Source organism: Schistocerca serialis, chromosome 5 (genome assembly GCF_023864345.2).
Source record: "Schistocerca serialis cubense isolate TAMUIC-IGC-003099 chromosome 5, iqSchSeri2.2, whole genome shotgun sequence".
In the NCBI taxonomy this organism is placed as follows: domain Eukaryota; kingdom Metazoa; phylum Arthropoda; class Insecta; order Orthoptera; family Acrididae; genus Schistocerca; species Schistocerca serialis.
The window spans coordinates 246,039,997-246,061,322 of NC_064642.1; the positions used below are offsets into that span (position 1 = coordinate 246,039,997).

At 38.9% G+C, this 21,326-nt stretch overlaps 1 protein-coding gene across 5 annotated transcripts in view; it reads right to left on the reverse strand.

The window, feature by feature from the left end:
- LOC126482298 (transcriptional protein SWT1) overlaps positions 1 to 21,326 on the reverse strand; it is a 342,452-nt gene that overhangs the window by 150,512 nt on the left and 170,614 nt on the right. For all 5 annotated transcript variants that reach the window (XM_050106316.1, XM_050106313.1, XM_050106314.1 and 2 more), the window contains one exon: positions 13,634 to 13,725. In XM_050106316.1, coding sequence (XP_049962273.1) covers positions 13,634 to 13,725 — 92 coding nt within the window. The remainder of the gene's footprint in view (positions 1 to 13,633; positions 13,726 to 21,326) is intronic.

Consider the following 21,326-nt stretch of genomic DNA (forward strand, 5'->3'; position numbering starts at 1 on the left):
GTCTGCTCACCAGAAGAAGAATGAATTCTGAGGGTCAAGAGGGGAATGGAGGAAGCTCCCTCCCTCCACCGACTCCCTTCACATAGGCTGCTGAGGGGTGAGCTGGGAACAAGGCTCGCTCACATCAAGCAATGCTGGCACTATACTTGTGCTCACTTGTATATTTATGTTCGCAGAGGCATTAACAATGGCATCTATTGGCTGCCATACCAGCTCTCAGCTGCTATGTATTCATGGCTAGGAAAGTAACAAAAGCTTTCAGCATTCATAATTGTAATTGATAGTTTCATGTTGAATAATGGTGCTTGCTGCAACTTATCCCATCAGTTCTTATAGACAATTCAAAATTAAAAACCACCAGAAGTAAAACTCATATCATGACAATAACCACTGTTGTTGTTGTTGTTGTGGCTTTAGTCATGTACTGGATCATAGGAAATTCTTTCTTGTTTATCACTCATAAATGGCTGCCCACTAAGGTACAGGGTGACAATTATTGAACTATATGAAATAAAACCGTCATAACTTCTGAAGAGTTTGCTTAAGGATGTTCAAACTGTGTGATTGGCTGCAAGGCATAATGGGAATTAGTATGTGCGTATGGTTTGGTTTAGTGAAGAAGCCCACTTTCATTTGGATAGATTAAACAATAATCAAAATTGGCATATTTGGGGGAATGAGAATCCGCATTCCATAACTGAGAAGTCTCTTCACCCTCAACAGGTGACTGTGTGGTGTGCAGTGTGCAGTCACGGAACAATCAGTGCGATAATCCTTGATGGCACGGTGACTACCAAGCAGTAGGTGGAGGTTTCAGACGATGATTTCATCCCCATTATCCAAAGTGAGCCTGATTTTGAAAAGATGTGGTTCATGCAAAACAGAGCTCGACCCCAACCAAGCAGGAGAGTGTATGATGTCCTGGAGGAGCACTTTGGGGACCACATTCTGGCTCCGGGGTACCCGGAGACCACTTACAGGGGCCTCGATTGGCCGCCATATTTTCCGGATCTGAAAACATGCGCCTCCTTTCTGTGGGGCTACATTAAAGACAAGGTGTAGTACAGCAATAACCCAAAACCATTGCTGATCTGAAAACAGCCATTCAGGAGGTTATCAACAACATTGATGTTCTGACACTTCAGCAGGTCATGCAGAATTCTGCTATTCGTCTGCACCACATCATTGCCAATGATGGCATGCATATCGAACATCTCATAACCTGAATCTGAATATCTGTAGTGATGTTTACATGTTGAATAAAATGTTTGCATGCCTAGTTTGTAATTAATTCACTTTTTCATATAGTTCAATAACTGTCACCCTGTAAATGACTGCAGGATCTGTATTATCTGGGACCATAACATATACAACCATGTAATTGGTTTCAAAATGTCTCCTTGTAAGGGGAACAATACCAGGACAGCTTCAAAGCCTTGTTGAAGTGAATAGTTATAATTGAAATTTACCTCTGTTTGCTGGGAGTTTATGGTGATTTTCTAGGATTATATTGGCAAAATTTCCGAATTCTTCTCGCAATGCTGAAGCTTGCTTTGTATATGTCACTGCTTGTCTCATTGTGCTCTCCTGCTTGTAACATTCACTGGCATTATTAATTATTTTCATTGCTCCACTCTGTAAAGTACTAACATTTGCCCACATCTGACAAGTGGAAAGTGTACCTGGCTCTGCCCTTGATGCACCAGAAACCTTTTCGTCCTTATCAGTAAATATATTAATGCACACTGCAATACAATACAGCACAACAATCACTTCACAAAGGCTACATAAACAAGGTTTTAGATGAGACTGATGATGTTGGCAGTGGACGAATACAAAACATGAGTGGCTGTAGGAGAGAGAATATAAAATGCACACAGGTATTAGCAAGAAAAGTCCTTCTGAAAAGGCAAATCTTTAACACACAGAGTAAATTTAAGTGATAGGAAATGTATTCTGAAAGTATTTGTGTGGAATATAGCTTTGTATGGGAGTGAAATGTGGAAGATCAGTACACACAAGAAGAGCAAAAAAGCTTTCAATATGTGGAGCTACAGAATGATGCTGAAGATTAGATGGAGAACTCAGATAACTAACAAAGAGGTACACAACGGAACTAACAGGGAAAGAAATTCATGGTACAACATGACTAAAATAAGAAATCGGTTGACAGGACACATCTTGAGGCATAAAGGAATAGTCAATTTGGTAATGGAAGGAAGTGTGTTGAGGTAAAAATTGCAGAGGGAGAACAAGCCTTGACAACAGTGTGTAGGTTTAAGCTGATGCAGAGTGCAGTAGTAATGCAGAGATAAAGAAGCTTGTGCAGTATATACTAGTGCAAGAGCGCATATTCCACTTGTCCTCAACCCCCCCCCCCCCCCCCTCCTCCTCCTCCTCCCACCACAGAAAGGAAGAAAGATAGTGTAGTTAGCTGCTTTTCTTTCAAGAAAATGATTTAAAAGTTAGTATTCTGTAGTTTCTTAACAGATTCGGAACTAGTACTTTCTCATGGCTATCTATTTACAAGTTGCCACTTGTCTTCTAATCTGCACAAACCAGTTTTCAGACTGAAGACCACAACAAACAATCAGTTACAATGTAGTTCTATTGAACCACTGGTAAAATTACCTTTCCATTCATACCTCATTTATTTTGAACTAGCTGGGGGTCCCTGGCTTCACTCAGGGACTTGATATGAGATAGTGTGGTAGTTGGAATAAAATGATAAACATGAGGTAAAAAATTTTTGTTGAAAACATATACTTTAACAAGTATTGTAAGTAGTTAGAATAAGACATAAAATTTTATTTTTATTGAAAACATATTCTAACTATTTACGATACTTGTCTATAAACAACATTTTTTATTTTGTCATCTGTGGTATATAAGTACAAATTTTTCGAATTTCCTATTTGAGAGCAATGTGCGTATAGTTGACCCCAAGAGAAGCAGGAGTCTTTGAGGCTGATGCTGGAATATTTTAAAGTTTTTCCTTGAGCTTTGTCAATTCTAAAACTGTAGGCTAATTTTATTGGAAATTTCAGTCTTTTAAATTGGAATGGAAGTTCAGTGGAGATCAGTGGTATTCTGGGGATAAATAGTGTGTGTCCTTTATACTTTCCAGTCATAAGTTAAGCTTTAATGATGTTATTTGATGGCTGTTTCATGATCATCCTTGCTCCATTACATAGTATTGGTGAGTCGAGACTTTTGAGTAGTATGATCAGAGAGCCAATTTTAAGTCAAAGGCAATGTGATGGCATTCATGGTACTTGCAAAGAGTTTAGAAATTCTGTATGGAAATTCACAGTTTCTTCAACATTTGCCATCAATCAATTTGAATATTCTCGCTTCATCGGGAATTTTCTTTTTAAAATTAAAGTTGATTTTGTCGACAATATTGTTTTAGTAGCCAAAATTGCCCATCAAATAGCCAGTCCGGATTGGTATAGTTGTGAATAATCTTTGGATAAATTTGGTCGATGAGTTCGTTTTCAGCAGTGGGTATGCTGCAGAAATCACCGTTGAGTTTAATGAGAAGGGTTTTCTGGTCAGTAGAACATGTGCCTTTGCCTATTTGTAAAAGTTGTTTAGCAAAATGTGCTGCTGTTTTGTTTTATGATAGTTCAATTCTCGTATTTTTTGTTACTCGCAGTGACTGTTTGAGTGGCCTGAGACGTGATTTTTTTAAAGCTTACATTGAACTCGTCTGCTGGTGTTGATTTGGGGATAACTGGAAGTGTTTCTCAAAAAACCCCTGCAATGTGAATAAAGCTTCTCCCATCAGTTCAGCGTTTCCTCGTAAGTCTTGTAATATTCTGTCCATGGCTACCAGTGATTTTTTATGTGCCATTGTGCATTTGTCCCAGAAGATAATTTTAGCTTGCTTTACAAGTTCACGCTATCCAGATTCCTTTGAGATTTTACATACCGGGAATTATTCTTTTGGTATATCCAACAGTAGTAGTGGGGCAGATGGACATTTTGTCCTCCTTCCATAAGTGTGGCTGCAATACCGGATGACGCCAGTGCAAGGGTGATGTGTTGTTTAGCACGTATTTCCACTCACAATAGATTTATTAGAAATGTTTTCCCGGTGCCACCTGGTGCATCCGAGCAAATAACTCTGCCAGTGTTTTGTCGATCCAGTCCAAGATAATGTTGTAAATTTCCTTTTGTTTGTCATTGTGGAGTGGTTTGTTGTGAGCAATCTATTGAAGTCATTTGTTGACATTGTAGATTTTTTCCTTCGCAATTTCAAAGTTTAGCACACTGATAGCATCTTTTCACGACACTTGTGTCCCAAGTTGTACTAAGGTGTGGTTGTTTATTGCTAAATATTTATCTTCTAGGTAAATAAATATATCACTGAGGATGTCTTCAGTGAATTCAATGGTCAGTTCACGATGTGCTTATCAAATTTGGTACAGTACGTCATCACCCATACTCTGTTTGAAGGAGTCCCATAGATGTTTTGGATTCGATGGGTTGCATGTTGTTAGAATTATGGCAAATAAGCCTCTCATTTGTTCAGCTGAGGCTGTGAGTGAGGCTTCTTGTAGTGTTAATTCCCTTGGCTGTCATTCTTCAGTAGTACTAAGCATTGGCATGCTCCTCTGTATGGCTGGTGCAGGTAACCATCAACAGTCTTGTGATCTGTGAAACTTGTTGGTCCCCGCATTTCAAGTAGCAACATCCAGAGATAGAAACATTCAGCGATGTTCGGACGTACGGTGTATACTTGGCCTAGTGCGCCAGTCTTCTTGATTCCTTGATGATCTTCAATTGGAATTCTTTGTTTTCATCATTGAAAGATTTTGCTTGTTTTGTTCCGAATTTAATAGATAGGAATGTCGACATATGGTCATGTTTTCGTGGATGGGTCCATTTGGCACAGTTGGTAAAAAGCTGTTAATGTTGCATTCTGAGGTGGTTCGCTTGCAGTTTTTCTGGCAGTATCTTTTGTGAAGTAAACTCTCTGTCAACCCTCCAAATGTACTGCTAGATGTTGCACAGTTGGTTCACGTTTGTGTATGAGAAAACCAAAAATCCACCATGCTGCTCCTTTAGTGTTGATGTATCTTCCCATATGGTACATGAGGATTTCGTCATTTCTGTTTTGTTCTTTGCTGTCTCTGGTAATTTGAAATACTGCCATGTCACTGCCTTTGCTCACATATTTGCAAACACGTTTGATGGATTTCACTGAACTGCAATATTCTATGTTTATGTGTGCTTGGAACATTTTGGAAAGTGTGTTATATGGTACTACCCATTGATTGTCTATATCCAGTTGCTGCCTTGTATCCGTATTTTAGCTGTGAAGCCTTCGCGTTTGGGTGATCATGATCTATATTTGGGACAGCCATCAACTTGTGTAATCCAAGTATGGTTTCGGGTATTTTTTGTACAATTTCCTTGACACATACATGGTGTATTTGGGTTTAATGGCCCACTAGGTCCATGAATCACATTTTTCACAACTATGTCTTACAGTTCTGGGTCTTCCTGTGAATTGGGAAATTCAGCTTGAACGATTTTGTCGATAACCATGGGATGAATTCTGTCTTGTAGCCACACGAGATTGTGTGAGTGAGGCAGTCCTCATTTTTGCCATTCGGTTGTGTACATTGAGCATCTAACGGTTCCAGAGATGTGGTATTTTGTGATGAATTCAATAAATCTCATTTGGTTTTGTCAGAAAACTCGGGCTATTATGTCATGCTAATGCATAGGGGCTTGTCCTTATCTTAGCTAGTTTTGATTTACGTCCAAGACAAGTTGCATGTGAATGTTTCGAAGAGGTCAGGTTGTCCATATTTTCTGATGTAGGTCACGGCTTCTTCAGTCTCTTTGTGCATGTGTTTCAGACTTCCTATGTATGATGAGGGTAAGATTAACATTGTTCTGAAGTCCTCAATGTTTCCATCATTTTGGATTGTCTCAAAGGTGGATGTATTCTTCCATGTGTAGTTTCTCCTCATTCAGTCTTGTGTAAAGCATCCATTCTACTTCTATTTTTGCATACATATCTACAAGCAATAGTCAGAATAAATGGTGAGTGTTGAGAATGTGATTCTATGTTTCATTGTCTCTGATCATTAAGCGGTAACCAAAGACTCCTTGGAAGTGACTTTTTTTGTTTGTTTCTACACCTGATTCAGGTTGGATTTGTTCCACATTAAAATTATATCCATCCTTTGCGTGCAGAAATATTAATTCGTATTGGAGGGCATCATATTAATGGTGCATCTCTGCAACACATTGTAGCCTTCTCTTCTTCATTGTACAATTATGTCTGGGCTCGTGTTTTCATTGTCCACAATCACAATGGCAACTTCGTCTATATGAAGTGCATTAAACTGATGTTTGTGTTCTCCAGGCGGTCTTTTGTCAACTAAAATTATAACTTTATAGTCATCAGGAATCATTCAGTCTAGTGCTGTTTTGAATACGTGAATCAGCTGATTGTATTTGTGCAAGTTCCTCTGTACATCTTTGACTACTTCTCATCTCAATCTATTGATGTTTGTGCATCACTGATCAATTTATGTTTCTTTATTTCCAATGAAATATACAAGCAGAAATTTATGGTCTTCAATTGGTAGTGGTAGTAATGATGCCCTGTTGTGACAGATATGTCCTTGGATGGAAAAAATGTAATTGATTTTATTTCTGTTAGCACTGATCGAAGTGCGCCGTAATATGTCATTGGAAGCAGGCACTGTACACTTTTCTATTTGATTCTGGAGTTCCCCGGGTCATTAATGGAAAAATTCCTGCAGAGGTGCTTCCAGTGGTGGTAATCAAATTTTTTCATTCATACAACAGATTCCTTGTATTTCTCTACTGAATTTTTTCAGGTTGCAAAACTGGCAGGTGTTACCCATTTTTCCGATTATGATATGTTTGTGTTTGTAACATTCTTTCGTTGGGTCATAATGGAATGCTTCATTTGTTAGGCTGTACTGTTTACTTGTGCTCGTCTGCACTTCTCGTAGGATGATAATTTCAGAGCTGGCTTGACATTTCATTGTTCTTACGTTTCTCTGCTTCTCATGGTGCTCATTGTCGTTCACTAGGAACTTAAACATGCTTTGTGCTCTTTATCTTATTCGTTTTTTGTGTTCTTTTTGTTTTCACCATTTTGCTTCAGAACGAACAAGATCTGCTCCACTTTTATGTTTGAGCAGTGTCTAAAATGAAAATAAAATCAACTTTTTACTAAGAAATACGCTAAGTACACTTTACACACTTTTCGTACTTTATTTTCAATTTATATTCAGTCACTGTACACTTCAACTACTCACACTTCACTGTTTGTTTCTATTAACTCACTGCGCTACTTTTTAGGTTCCTGCCTTCATCACTGATAAGAAACTGATGTCGGAACCTATGACGAGTCTTGTTTTACGTACTCCTACCAATGGGTAGCCCCACCAATGGTGAATTCCAGAACATATAAAAAAGGCTTTAAATGGTCCACAATGTTTCAGAACATTCAACAGTGTTCTGGAATGTTCCACAATGATCTGGAATATTCCGGGATGCTCCCGAACATTCTAGAATCTTCCCATATGTTCCAGACTATTCCCGAACATTCCAAAACATCCTGGATGAATGTGGAACATTCCAGAACATTCTGGAACATTGTGAGTTCCTCTTGAATGTTCTGGAATGTTCTAGAAATTTCTAGAGGGCGAAACTTCCCACCTCTTATATCTTCAAATGCATGCCATTCAGGTAAAAATGGGAATCTTCTTCATGGATGGGAGATAGAGGTCTACCACAGCATATAACTCCCTTGATCATACCTGGCCTTGTTTCTGAGTTTCAGCAGCACGCACACTATACACTTACTTTTATAATAAAATATTGATTTTGATGGCTATTAGTAGACAACATACAAAAAAAGAAGTCTGTAAGAGCTCATTACTAATGGTCTGGAAAAACTGCAAACAAGACCAGCATTCAAACTCAGATATCTGCATTTTGTGTCTGACTGACATACAGCAATGTCATTCCAGCAGGCCTCATTAGTTCTCAATTTCAACCTGCCTCTGAGTTTCTGAGTCCTTTCCAAATTCCAACCCCCTCACAGGATTTCAGCTGACCATGTAGGTGTCTGCATTGTAAAGGAATGCTAAAGAAAATGACTTAACAACAGCCTGAGAAATGTTTCATGACTTAAATGTCCAGAGTGAAAGAGTATTCCATTAATGAGCACTCATAACAATTCAAAACAATATAGGTGGAGGAAAAAATTGCAACACAGTAAATAAATTTGTATTTTGATAAAAAGTTCTTTCACAATGTATAATTGTCAATGAAAGAGGCATATTTTTGCTGGCCATCATGTGTAGCAACGTGCTGAATTTAATTCCATATCTCTCCACGGCAACATGTAAGACAGCTTTGCTGGGTAGGAATGTTAAGGTCATTGATTCCAATGGTGTTTAATCAAAAAGAGATCATCTACTGGCAATGAGTTTTATACCCGCCCTTCTGTCAGCATCATAACTACTATCAATAACAGCGCAGAAACAAAATTGAGCTGTTGAAGTACACATATTAGCTACTGACACAGTACCACCACAAGTGTGACAGGCTAAAATAGAGTATGTAATGTAAGATAACGTGTAGAGCGCTAATAATTTCTCTGGAAGAGGTTCATGCAGACAATCTTATTGCATCCTGTGTGTTATCAAACATGGTACAATGATTTCGATCACTAACTGCCAAATGCAGGTATTAAGTTTGTTTCTAACATCTGTTGAAACTTTAAATTTAATATTTTTGAATTCTAAAAGATCCAAAATCTTAGGGCTTTTTAAAAAAAGAAAAACATGTCATTATCTATACTACTATATGAGGACAAGTCGTCGTTCAACGTTCTCACCAAAAATTTCAAAAAATTCTTTAACCAATTTACTTCAAGCTTTTAAACGGTACTGTAATGAGAGAGAAACCACCACACACACACACACACACACACACACACACACACACACATTTAAACCATTAGACAAATTGCTTCTCTCATACATAATTTTAGACAAACCTTGCATAGTACATCCCCATTATTTTGAAATCAGATAAACCGAAAGCTGACTTAATTCATAATTTCTGTTCAGCCCTAACTAATTACACTGAAAAATCTACTGCTTAAACTGAATTTCAGATAATTCGTTCTGCAAACTAAAATTTGGTCACCACATTAAATGTTCCATATCTTATTCTTCATCTAAACTGGATTCGTGCTGCGTGCTACGGTATTTTCCGTAATGCATTCTACATGATTTTTCACAATAATGTACTGTACTGTAGTTTTGCAACCATGGTCCAATTGCTTGCTTGCTACTCACGTATTACTTTTAAAGGACAGGAAACAAGGGTGGAGGAAAATAGGGGTTGGCCACAGATTGCACACGGCACATGAAACACAACAATCCAGAGAGCTTCCTTTCCCTGTTTGTATGTGAACAGTGAATGTGTCCCCCCCCCCCCCCCCCCCGCCCCCTTCAATTCATGCTGCCGAAACAGAAACGAGCTCATCATGCTCTGACACAAAAAAAAAAGCAGCAAATTCTACATATGGTTGACAGTGGAAAGAAGACTAAAACATAGGTTGCAGAACACCTCCAGATCCCGAAGTCTACTGTCTCAATTATAAGTAGTACAAGACAGAAAATAGTGGCAAGTCTGGCAAGCTGTACATTCAATGGAAATAGAAAACGCACAAGGACAGCCAAAGATGAAAAAGTGGAGGATTCGCTGTTTGAATGATTCCAACACATACGCTCGTAGTAAATTCTGTTGACCGGCTCCACGTTTCAAAAAAAGGCTTGTGAAATTTCCCATAAAGAGCCAATTTCAAGGCTTTGAGTGTTCTAAAGGCTGGCTATGGCATTTGCAGAAGAGGCATAAAATCGTTGCTGTCAGTGTCTGTGGGAGAGCACATAGAGTAAACAACGAAGATGCCAATGAGTGGGCACATGAATTTCAATCCAAGATCTTTCATTTGTATCACCCAAGAGATGTGCTGAATATGGATGAAGCTTGCATTTTCTATAACTTCATGCCTGAAAAAATGCAACATGTTAAGGGCGAAAAATGTCATGGAGAAAAATGCAGCATGGAGAGACTGATGGTGGACTTGAGTTGTAATTCAGATGGTTCTAAGTAGCTCAAACAGTAAGGGTTTGTAAAATACCAAAATTCATGTTGTTTTAAAAATGTTAGTCTATTCAACCTGCCATGTCATTGCGAGAATAACAAAAAAGCTCAGGTGACCAAATCAATCTTCTGTAGCTGGCTCTTGAAAGTTCAACAACAAATGGCAGTGAAGAAGCAAAATATTTTGCTAACTTTGGACTGCAGCTCGACACATCAGTTCAATGACATGCAACTTGTGAACATCAAAATTATCTTCTTACCAGTTAACACCACAAGCCATCTGCAGCTACTGAATGAAGGAATAAACACCTCAATGAAGTGTTATTAGAGACGTCAACTTGTTAAGGCTGCCATCAGTACACTTAAACTACAAGAAACAGTTCCACATAGGAATCTACTATGAGCTATCCGCAACACATCTGCTGCTTGGGACAAAGTTACAACAACCAGCAACTGATAACACCACTGAAACTGAAGAGGAAACTCATGAGCCTGCATCTGAACTTACTCATAAATGTGGATACACCATGGATTCTGCTACTGCTCTTCTACAGGCTTGCACATGGTTGGTGCCCTAGTGTACTGTCAATAAGGAAGGAAGGACACAGACAGATGACAACATCTATGCTGCTGAAGAACCAGTAATCATTTCTGCTGATGATACAGAAGAGTATGATAATGCATGACTGTCATTCTGAGGAGAGACATGAAGATATGACACCAACATCCTGTGCGAAAGTTGCAGCTGCAATAGCTGTTCTTGAGAGATTTTCTGCTGCTTCTGATATCTCCATGGCATTCCAGGCTGCTCGGGGCATGTTATCTTCAGAGAGTGCCCACAACTAATAACAGTCTGACAAACAACAATTACTGATTTTTTCAAATTAATGTACAGAAGTGAAATGTATAATGGATAAGAACTGTTGTAAACTAAAACATGTGTTCTGATTGAAACTTGGTGTGTTAAAGAACAATACAAAAAAATGTTTGTTAAGATTATCATTTGTTGTATGAAAAGCCGCACTAATTCAATGGATACAATATTATTTCACAATATTTATGTAAATGTATCATTTAAAAAAAGATGAAAAACATTTTAACTCATGTACACATACTTTCTCAATTAAACAAATACGATAAATACTATTGTACATATAGAGTGTAGTTATTTTCATTTTTTTCTTGGAGGTCATGAAGATAATGCCCTCTCATTCATTGGTACCCAAAACAAGACAAAAAGAGAAATCAATGGTCATATATTTTTTACAAATACTTTGTTAATTCGACCTTGGTTAAACCAAATTGGCTATTTTTTGGTTCCTTGAAATTCAGTTAAATGATGGTCTGCTAGATATACAACTATACACTGCTTTGTTTTAATATAAAACAGAAAAGTAGTGTTTATGGCTTATTGGCTTATGATAGAATATTACAGTGGAATCTGAACCGTCTGACAGTTTGTAGTCTAACATGTTCACAGATTAAATCTTTGAGAAATACTGTCACTGTTCACAGATTAAATCTATGTGAAACACTTTCATTGAAGGTACTATTCACATAGATCCAGCAGTGGCAGAGGTCTCTCATACCAAGTATACCAATGATTCCACCCAATTTGCCCATTCATTTCATGCAACTTCAGTTTCTAATCAAAGTATCATTGGCAACAGCAATAATTAAGGCTCAAGTTCAGAGAGAGAAGGGGGAGGGGGCGGGAGGAGGAGGTGGACAAAGAGGGGAGCTGGGTGCACTAGCTCTATATAAAGGATGTCTCAAAAGAAATTTTGATGTGTCGAAATAAAATAGAGGTTGAAGTCTATCGATCAAATTTTTATTTATTATTAAACCATAACAGTTTAGGAATTTACTTTTTAACAATAACGACATTTAAATGCAATGGAGCACTCCTATGGGACTCATTTAAACGAAGAACAAAATTTGCATGACGGCTTGGCATGTAGACACTGGGATGACTGCCACTTTGCTATGGATATTTTCTTTCAATTGCTCCACAGAAGTTGGATTATTTTCATAAACATTACATCTGACATATCCCCATAAGAAAAACTCCATGGGGCTCAAATCTGGACTGCATGGGGGCCAATTTATGTCACCCTTCCTGGAAATCAATCTGCCATCTTGCTGACATCATGTTCTTTGGTTATACCCAGGAAAGTTTTGCAATTCAGGTAACAAAAAGTTATTTAAGATAGTCACATAATGTTCTGAATTCACTGTAACTGCATGACCCCTCCTGTCCCTGTAAAAGTACGGGCCAATTATTCCTCAAGCCAACATTGCAGCCCATAGAGTAACTTTTGGTGACTAAAGGGGCTTCTCACGCTTCTGTTTAGAATTCATTGCACTCCAGTAGCAGCAGTTTTGCTTACTGAATGACCGTTTAGGTGAAAATGAGCCTCATCAGAAAGCAAGATGTTGTTAAATGAAGGGCAGTCAGTCACATCATTAAAGAACTGTAGCATACGTCTGGCATTGTAAGGGTTTAATTCTTGCTGGATTTTGTAAGTGTGCAGTTTAACGTCTTTTTCCAGAAATCACCGCAGTGATGATCGATGTGCATTTAAAAACCTGCATGATTACAAATGGAGAGGTTAGACTGATTTACACTCTCCATGGATTCACTCACTCTTGATGACCTCAAGTGCCCAGATTTCAGTTTGGCAAGTGTTGGATCAGTCTCCTCATATGTTTTGATTCATTTCCTGATAATTGTTACACTTGGAGCATCATTTACATTACACAATCCTTGATCACTGCAAAATTTTCTCCACACTGTAGCCACCGAATCACAGTTTTTGTAAAATTCTCGTACACAAAACGCAGTCCGCTCCGGAGAAGCACTCCACGTCAACTGAATTGCTAAAGAACAAGCAAGCGATGAACATAGCCCCCACTCTCCTCTGATTTGTTGTGCATGCACAGAGAGCTCTTCAAATATAAACTTTCTTTTGAGACACACTATACTTTAACATATAAATAAGAATGTTCTCAGTTCATGAGAGAGTTCAACTTCACATGTACCACTACTGTGTTTATATAATAAACATACTTCCAGTATTAAGTGTTAATGATCACTGACAATCCTGCTCTCAATTTTGGCACATAATTCTGGAAACCAAGTAACAATACAACTTTGACATAGAAAGTCCAAATAACATTTTAGAATGCTTATCGAAAAAATTACTGAATCAATAGTACAGATTTTGGGAGTGTTTTGTTACAACAATTAAAATTCAACCAGAATCTCTTTAAAGAAAATCTATAAATTTTAATGCAGTAGTTTTATTAAGTTAGACATTCTTGAAATTAGTGAAAGTGGTCAATAGTATATCTTTGAAACAGCATACATGTGAAGTCAAACCTTAAGGAATAAAACATGATGAAGATGAGATAAGAAACACAAATAAGTTGGCATGGATGGGGAAAATATTACCTTTGAAAGTACTTCTTTTGCACAGTGCATCAGATTTGTGACTAAAATATTAACTTTTACATCAGATTCTTCAAATGATGACTCTCCTGGATCTGAAACAAAACATAAATTTACAAATACAGAAAAGATCATTCTCATGCCATTACACGAACAAAAAGATTTCATAAATCAAAAAGCACCCCATCATTGTCTTTTTAGACCTATTGGCACAGTTTGGATCAACAGTCAAGTAGCACACCAGTACTAGATGAAAATACAGAACAGTAGTTCAGCTACGCTAACTGTTTGAAATTTTCTGGAGTTTTTTGTTATTGTTGTTGTTGTTCTGGTCTTCAGTCCAGAGACTGGTTTGATGCAGCTCTCCATGTTACTCTATCCCCTGCAGGCTTCTTCATTTCCACGTAACTACTGCACCCTACATCCTTATGAATCTGCGTAATGTATTCATCTCTTGGTCTCCCTCTACGATTTTTACCCTCCACGCTGCCCTCCGATACTAAATTGGTGAGCCCTTGATGCTTCAGAGCATGTCGTACCAACCGATCCCTTCTCCTAGACAAGTTGTGCCACAAATTCCTTTTCTCTCCTTTCAGTACCTCCTCATTAGTTACGTGATCTACGCATCTAATCTTCAGCATTCTTTTGTAGCACACCATTTCGAAAGCTTCTATTCTCTTCTTGTCTAAACTATTTATTGTCCACGTTTCACATCCATACATGGCTACACTCCATACAAATGCTATGAGAAAACATTCCTGACACCTAAATTTGTACTCGATGTTAACAAATTTCTCTTCTTCAGAAATGCTTTTCTTGCCTTTACCAGTCTACATTTCATATCTTCCCTACTTTGACCATCATCAGTTATTTTGCTCTCCAAATAACGAAACTCATCTGTTACCTAATCTAATTCCTTCAGCATCACCTGATTTATTTAGACTAAATTCCATTATCCTCATTTTGCTTTTGTTGATGTTCATCTTATAGCCTCCTTTCAAGAACTGCCCATTCCATTCAACTGCTCTTCCAGGTCCTTTGCTATCTCTGACGGAATTACAATGTCATAGGTAAACCTCAAAGCTTTTATTTCTTCTCCATGAATTTTAATTCCCACTCCAAATTTTTCTTTCGTTTCCCTTAGTGCTCAATGTATAGATTGAATAACGTTGGGAACAGGCTACAACCCTGCCTCACTCCCTTCCCAACCACTGCTTCCCTTTCATGCCCCTTGACTCTTACAACTGCCATCTGGTTTCTGTATGTCAAAAGCTTTCTCTAAGTCTACAAATGCTACAAACATAGGTTTGCCTCTCCTTAATCTATCTTCTAAGATAGGTTGTAGGGTCAGTATTGTCTCACGTGTTCCAACATTTCTACAGAATTCAAACTGATCATCCCCAAGATTAGCTTCTACCAGTTTTTCCATTTGTCTGTAAAGAATGTGTGTCAGCATTTCACAGCCGTGACTTATAAAACTGATAGTTTGATAATTTTCACACCTTTCAACACCTGCTTTCTTTGGGATTGGAATTATCATATTCTTCTTGAAGTCTGAGGGTATTTTGCCTGTCTCATGTATCTTGATCACCAGATGGTAGACTTTAGCCTCCCAAGGCTATCAGTAGTTCTAATGGAATGTTGTCTACTCCCAGGGCCTTGTTTCGACTTAGGTCTTCCAATGCTCTGTCAAAGTCTTCATGCAGTATCATATCTCCCACTTCATCTTCACCTACATCCTCTTCCATTTCCATAATATTGCCCTCAAATACATCGCCCCTGTATAGATCCTCTATATACTCCTTCCACCTTTTTGCTTTCCCTTCTTTGCTTAGAACTGGTTTTCCATCTGAGGTCTTGATATTTATACAAGTGGTTCTCTTTTCTTCAAAGGTCTCTTTAATTTTCCTGTAGGTGGTCTAGGGGTAACGTCTTTGATTCATAATCAAAACGTCTTCGGTCCCGGGTTCGATCCCCGCCACTGCCTAAATTTTGATAAATAATCAGCATTGGCGGCCGAAGACTTCCGGCATAAGAAGTCAGCCTCATTCTGCCAACGGCCTTGTCAAAGAGGGCGGAGGAGCGGATAGAGGTTCAGGGCACTCTCTTGTCCTAGGGGTGGGAAACTGCCCCTAAAGGCAGAAGAATCAGCAATGATCAATGACATGAGGATGCAGAAGGCAATGGAAACCACTGCATTAAAGACACGTAACGTGTATCCACAGGACATGTGGCTTGTAATTGAAGGAGTGTCATGATGATCTCTCCATTGGCAATGATTCCAGAATAGTCCCCCATTCGGATCTCCGGGAGGGGACTGCCAAGGGGGAGGTTACCATGAGAAAAAGATTGAATAATCAACGAAAGGATAACGTTCTACGAGTCGGGGCGTGGAATGTCAGAAGCTTGAACGTGGTAGGGAAACTACAAAATCTGAAAAGGGAAATGCAAAGGCTCAATCTAGATATAGTGGGGGTCAGTGAAGTGAAGTGGAAGGAAGACAAGGATTTCTGGTCAGATGAGTATCGGGTAATATCAACAGCAGCAGAAAATGGTATAACAGGTGTAGGATTCGTTATGAATAGGAAGGTAGGGCAGAGGGTGTGTTACTGTGAACAGTTCAGTGACCGGGTTGTTCTAATCATAATCGACAGCAGACCAACACAGACAACGATAGTTCAGGTATACATGCCGACGTCGCAAGCTGAAGATGAACAGATACAGAAAGTGTATGAGGATATTGAAAGGGTAATGCAGTATGTAAAGGGGGACGAAAATCTAATAGTCATGGGCGACTGGAATGCAGTTGTAGGGGAAGGAGTAGAAGAAAAGGTTACAGGAGAATATGGGCTTGGGACAAGGAATGAAAGAGGAGAAAGACTAATTGAGTTCTGTAACAAGTTTCAGCTAGTAATAGCGAATACCCTGTTCAAGAATCACAAGAGGAGGAGGTATACTTGGAAAAGGCCGGGAGATACAGGAAGATTTCAATTAGATTACATCATGGTCAGACAGAGATTCTGAAATCAGATACTGGACTGTAAGGCATACCCAGGAGCAGATATAGACTCAGATCACAATATAGTAGTGATGAAGAGTAGGCTGAAGTTCAAGACATTAGTCAGGAAGAAGTGGGATACGGAAGTACTAAGGAACGACGAGATACGTTTGAAGTTCTCTAATGCTATAGATACAGCAATAAGGAGTAGCACAGTAGGCAGTACAGTTGAAGAGGAATGGACATCTCTAAAAAGGGCCATCCCAGAAGTTGGGAAGGAAAACATAGGTACAAAGAAGGTAGCTGCGAAGAAACCATGGGTAACAGAAGAAATACTTCAGTTGATTGATGAAAGGAGGAAGTACAAACATGTTCCGGGAAAATCAGGAATACAGAAATACAAGTCGCTGAGGAATGAAATAAATAGGAAGTGCAGGGAAGCTAAGACGAAATGGCTGCAGGAAAAATGTGAAGACATCGAAAAAGATATGATTGTCAGAAGGACAGACTCAGCATACAGGAAAGTCAAAACAACCTTTGGTGACATCAAAAGCAACGGTGGTAACATTAAGAGTGCAACGAGAATTCCACTGTTAAATGCAGAGGAGAGAGCAGATAGGTGGAAAGAATACATTGAAAGCCTCTATGAGGGTGAAGATTTGTCTGATGTGATAGAAGAAGAAACAGGAGTCAATTTAAAAGAGATAGGGGATGGATCCAGCATTAGAATTGAAATTTAAAAGAGCTTTGGAGGACTTACGGTCAAATAAGGCAGAAAGGATAGATAACATTCCATAAGAATTTCTAAAATCATTGGGGGAAGTGGCAACAAAACGACTATTCACGTTGGTGTGTAGAATATATGAGTCTGGTGATATACTATCTGACTTTCGGAAAAGCATCATCCACACAATTCCGAAGATGACAAGAGCTGACAAGTGCGAGAATTATCGCACAATCAACTTAACAGCTCATGCATCGAAGCTGCTTACAAGAATAATATACAGAAGAATGGAAAAGAAAATTGAGAATGCGCTAGGTGACGATCAGTTTGGCTTTAGGAAAAGTAAAGGGACGAGAGAGGCAATTCTGACGTTATGGCTAATAATGGAAGCAAGGCTAAAGAAAAATCAAGACACTTTCATAGGATTTGTTGACCTGGAAAAAGCGTTCGACAATATAAAATGGTGCAAGCTGTTCGAGATTCTGAAAAAAGTAGGGGTAAGCTATAGGGAGAGACAGGTCATACACAATATGTACAACAACCAAGAGGGAATAATAAGAGTGGACGATCAAGAACGAAGTGCTCGCATTAAGAAGGGTGTAAGACAAGGCTGTAGCCTTTCGCCGTTACTCTTCAATCTGTACATCGAGGAAGCAATGATGGAAATAAAAGAAAGGTTCAGGAATGGAATTAAAATACAAGGTGAAAGGATACCAATGATACGATTCGCTGATGACATTGCTATCCTGAGTGAAAGTGAAGAAGAATTAAATGATCTGCTGAACGGAATGAACAGTCTAATGAGTACACAGTATGGTTTGAGAGTAAATCGGAGAAAGACGAAGGTAATGAGAAGTAGTAGAAATGAGAACAGCGAGAAACTTAACATCACGATTGATGGTCTCGAAGTCAATGAAGTTAAGGAATTCTGCTACCTAGGCAGTAAAATAACCAATGACGGACGGAGCAAGGAGGACATCAAAAGCAGACTCGCTATGGCAAAAAAAGGCATTTCTGGCCAAGAGAAATCTACTAATATCAAATACCGGCCTTAATTTGAGGAAGAAATTTCTGAGGATGTACGTCTGGAGTACAGCATTGTATGGTAGTGAAACATGGACTGTGGGAAAACCAGAACAGAAGAGAATCGAAGCATTTGAGATGTGGTGCTATAGACGAATGTTGAAAATTAGGTGGACTGATAAAGTAAGGCATGAGGAGGTTCTACGCAGAATCGGAGAGGAAAGGAATATGTGGAAAACACTGATAAGGAGAAGGGACAGGATGATACGACATCTGCTAAGACATGAGGGAATGACTTCCATGGTACTAGAGGGAGCTGTAAAGGGCAAAAACTGTAGAGGAAGACAGAGATTGGAATACATCAAGCAAATAATTGAGGACGTAGGTTGCAAGTCCTACTCTGAGATGAAGAGGTTAGCACAGGAAAGGAATTCGTGGCGGGCCGCATCAAACCAGTCGGTAGACTGATGGAAAAAAAAGGGTGGTATTTGTCTTACCCCTAGTGATGTATGCCTCTATATCCTTACATTTGTTCTCTAGCCATCCCTTTGTTCTCTAGCCTTCCTGTCGATCTCATTTTTGAAACTTTGTATTCATTTTGGTTGCTTCATTTACTGCATTTTTATATTTTCTCCTTTCATCAATTAAATTCAATATTTCTCCTGTTACCCAAGGATTTCTACTAGCCCTCATCTGTTTACCTAATTGCTCCTCTGCTGCCTTCACTATTTCATCTCTCAAAGCTACCCATTCTTCTTCTACTGTATTTCTTTCCTCTGTTCTTGTCAATCGTTCCCTAACACACGATCTGAAACTCTCTACAACTGCTGGTTCTTTCAGTTTATCCAGGTCCCCTCTCCTTAAATTCCCACCTTTTTGCAGTTTCTTCAGTTTTAATCTATAGTTCATAACCAATCGATGTGGTCAGAATCCACACCTGTTCCTGGAAATGTCTTACAATTTAAAACCTGGTTCCTAAATCTCTGTCTTACCATTACATAACATATCTGAAACCTTCCAGCGTATCCAGGCCTCTTCCATGTATACACCCTTCTTGCATGATTCTTAAAACAAGTGTTAGTTATGATTAAGTTATGATATGTGCAAAATTCTACCAGACGGCTTCCTCTTTCATTTCTTACTCCAATTCCATATTCATCTAGTACTTTTCCTTGTCTTCCTTTTCCTACTATCAAATTCCAGTGCCGCATGACTATTAAATTTTCATCTCTCTTCACTATCTGAATAATTTCTTTTATCTCATTATATATTTGTTCAATCTCTTCATCATCTGCGGAGTTAGCTGGCATATAAACCTGTACTACTGTGGTAGGCATGGGCTTCGTGTCTATCTTGGCCACAATAATGCGTTCACTATGCTGTTTGTAGTAGCTTTCCCGCACTCCTATCTTTTTATTCATTATGAAACCTACTGCTGCATTACCCCTATTTGATTTTGTATTTATAATTCTGTATTCACCTCACCAGAAGTCTTGTTTCTCCTGCCACTGAACTTCACTAATACTCACTATATCTAACTTCAACCTATCCATTTTCTAACTCTAACCTACCTGGCCGATTAAGGGACCTGACATTCCACGCCTCAATCCATAGAATGCCAGTTTTGTTTCTCCTGAAAACGACATCCTTCTGAGCAGTCCCCGCCTGGGGATCCGAATGGGGGACTATTTTACCTCTGGAATATTTTACCCAAGAGGACGTCACCTTCATTTAACCACACAGTAAAGCTGCATACCCTCAGGAAAAATTACGGCTGTGGTTTCCCCTTGCTTTCAGCTGTTCGCAGTACCAACACAGCAAGGCCATTTTGGTTAATGTTACAAGGCCAAATCAGTCAACCATCCAGTCACTCATCCAGGCTATTGCCCCTGTAACTACTGAAAAGGCTGCTGCCCCTCTTCAGGAACCACGTTTGCCTGGCCTCTCAACAGATACCCCTCCATTGTGGTTGCACCAACGGTACGGTTATCTGTATCATTGAGGCACGCAAGTCTCTCCACCAACCGCAAGGTCCATGGTTCTGGAGTTTATTGCAATGAAATTCATACCAACAGCTGAAGATGAAATAGTTAGTAAAAATGTTTATAGGCAAGAATAAAACTGTGTAATGAAGGAGCTCATAAATTCGCTATCAGTAGGCATGTATATTCCACATGAGGCAGACCATATATGTGGGGTATGTTGGTGTACAAGAAGAAGGCATCAATGGTCACTAGCAAGCAGTAAACAACTTTGCTGTTGTGTGTTCAGTCACTGTTGATGTTCGCTTGTTCTCATATCACTTTGCACCTGATCATTGCTTACTATCTCTCCGCTTGTGTGTGTGTGTGTGTGTGTGTGTGTGTGTGTGTGTGTGTGTGATCTTTTCTGTGCAGCTCCTTTAATTAGTTGAATAGTGTACAATTGTATGGTGTAGTAAAGTCTTTTATAGCTGGCTTTCCTTCTGCTAATACCTTCACTATGAGGAAGTTTTCTTCTACTGTTAAGTTTATAGGATAGGCTGTGGCTGAATATATATCTGTTTTAGGTTGAGTAATGGTTGTGGGCTATTAATTGGTCAGCAAATGTGCTATGGAGCTGTTACTTTTTACAGCTTTGATGTTTCTGAATATCTAGTATTAAAATTCCTGCATGTTTGTGTGCCTTATGTATACTGACTGACAAGAGTTGCTTGTTAAGTTCGTGCATGTCTAATGTGTTGCTGGTCTGTTGAATTTATCTGTGGGTGTTTCCTGTATTCTCATTTTTTTCTATGTTGCATTTTCTATTCTGTGTCCAATTTGAGATCCCTGTTTCCTTAAAATGAAGTGAGTACAGGTCATTTTGTTTTGTGTCTGGGTTCTTGCTCTGTTGTGTTCTGTGCATGGTCACTATCTGTCATTCAAGTTCTTCTGTGTTGTTGTGAAATATCACATGTGCATGTACCTTGT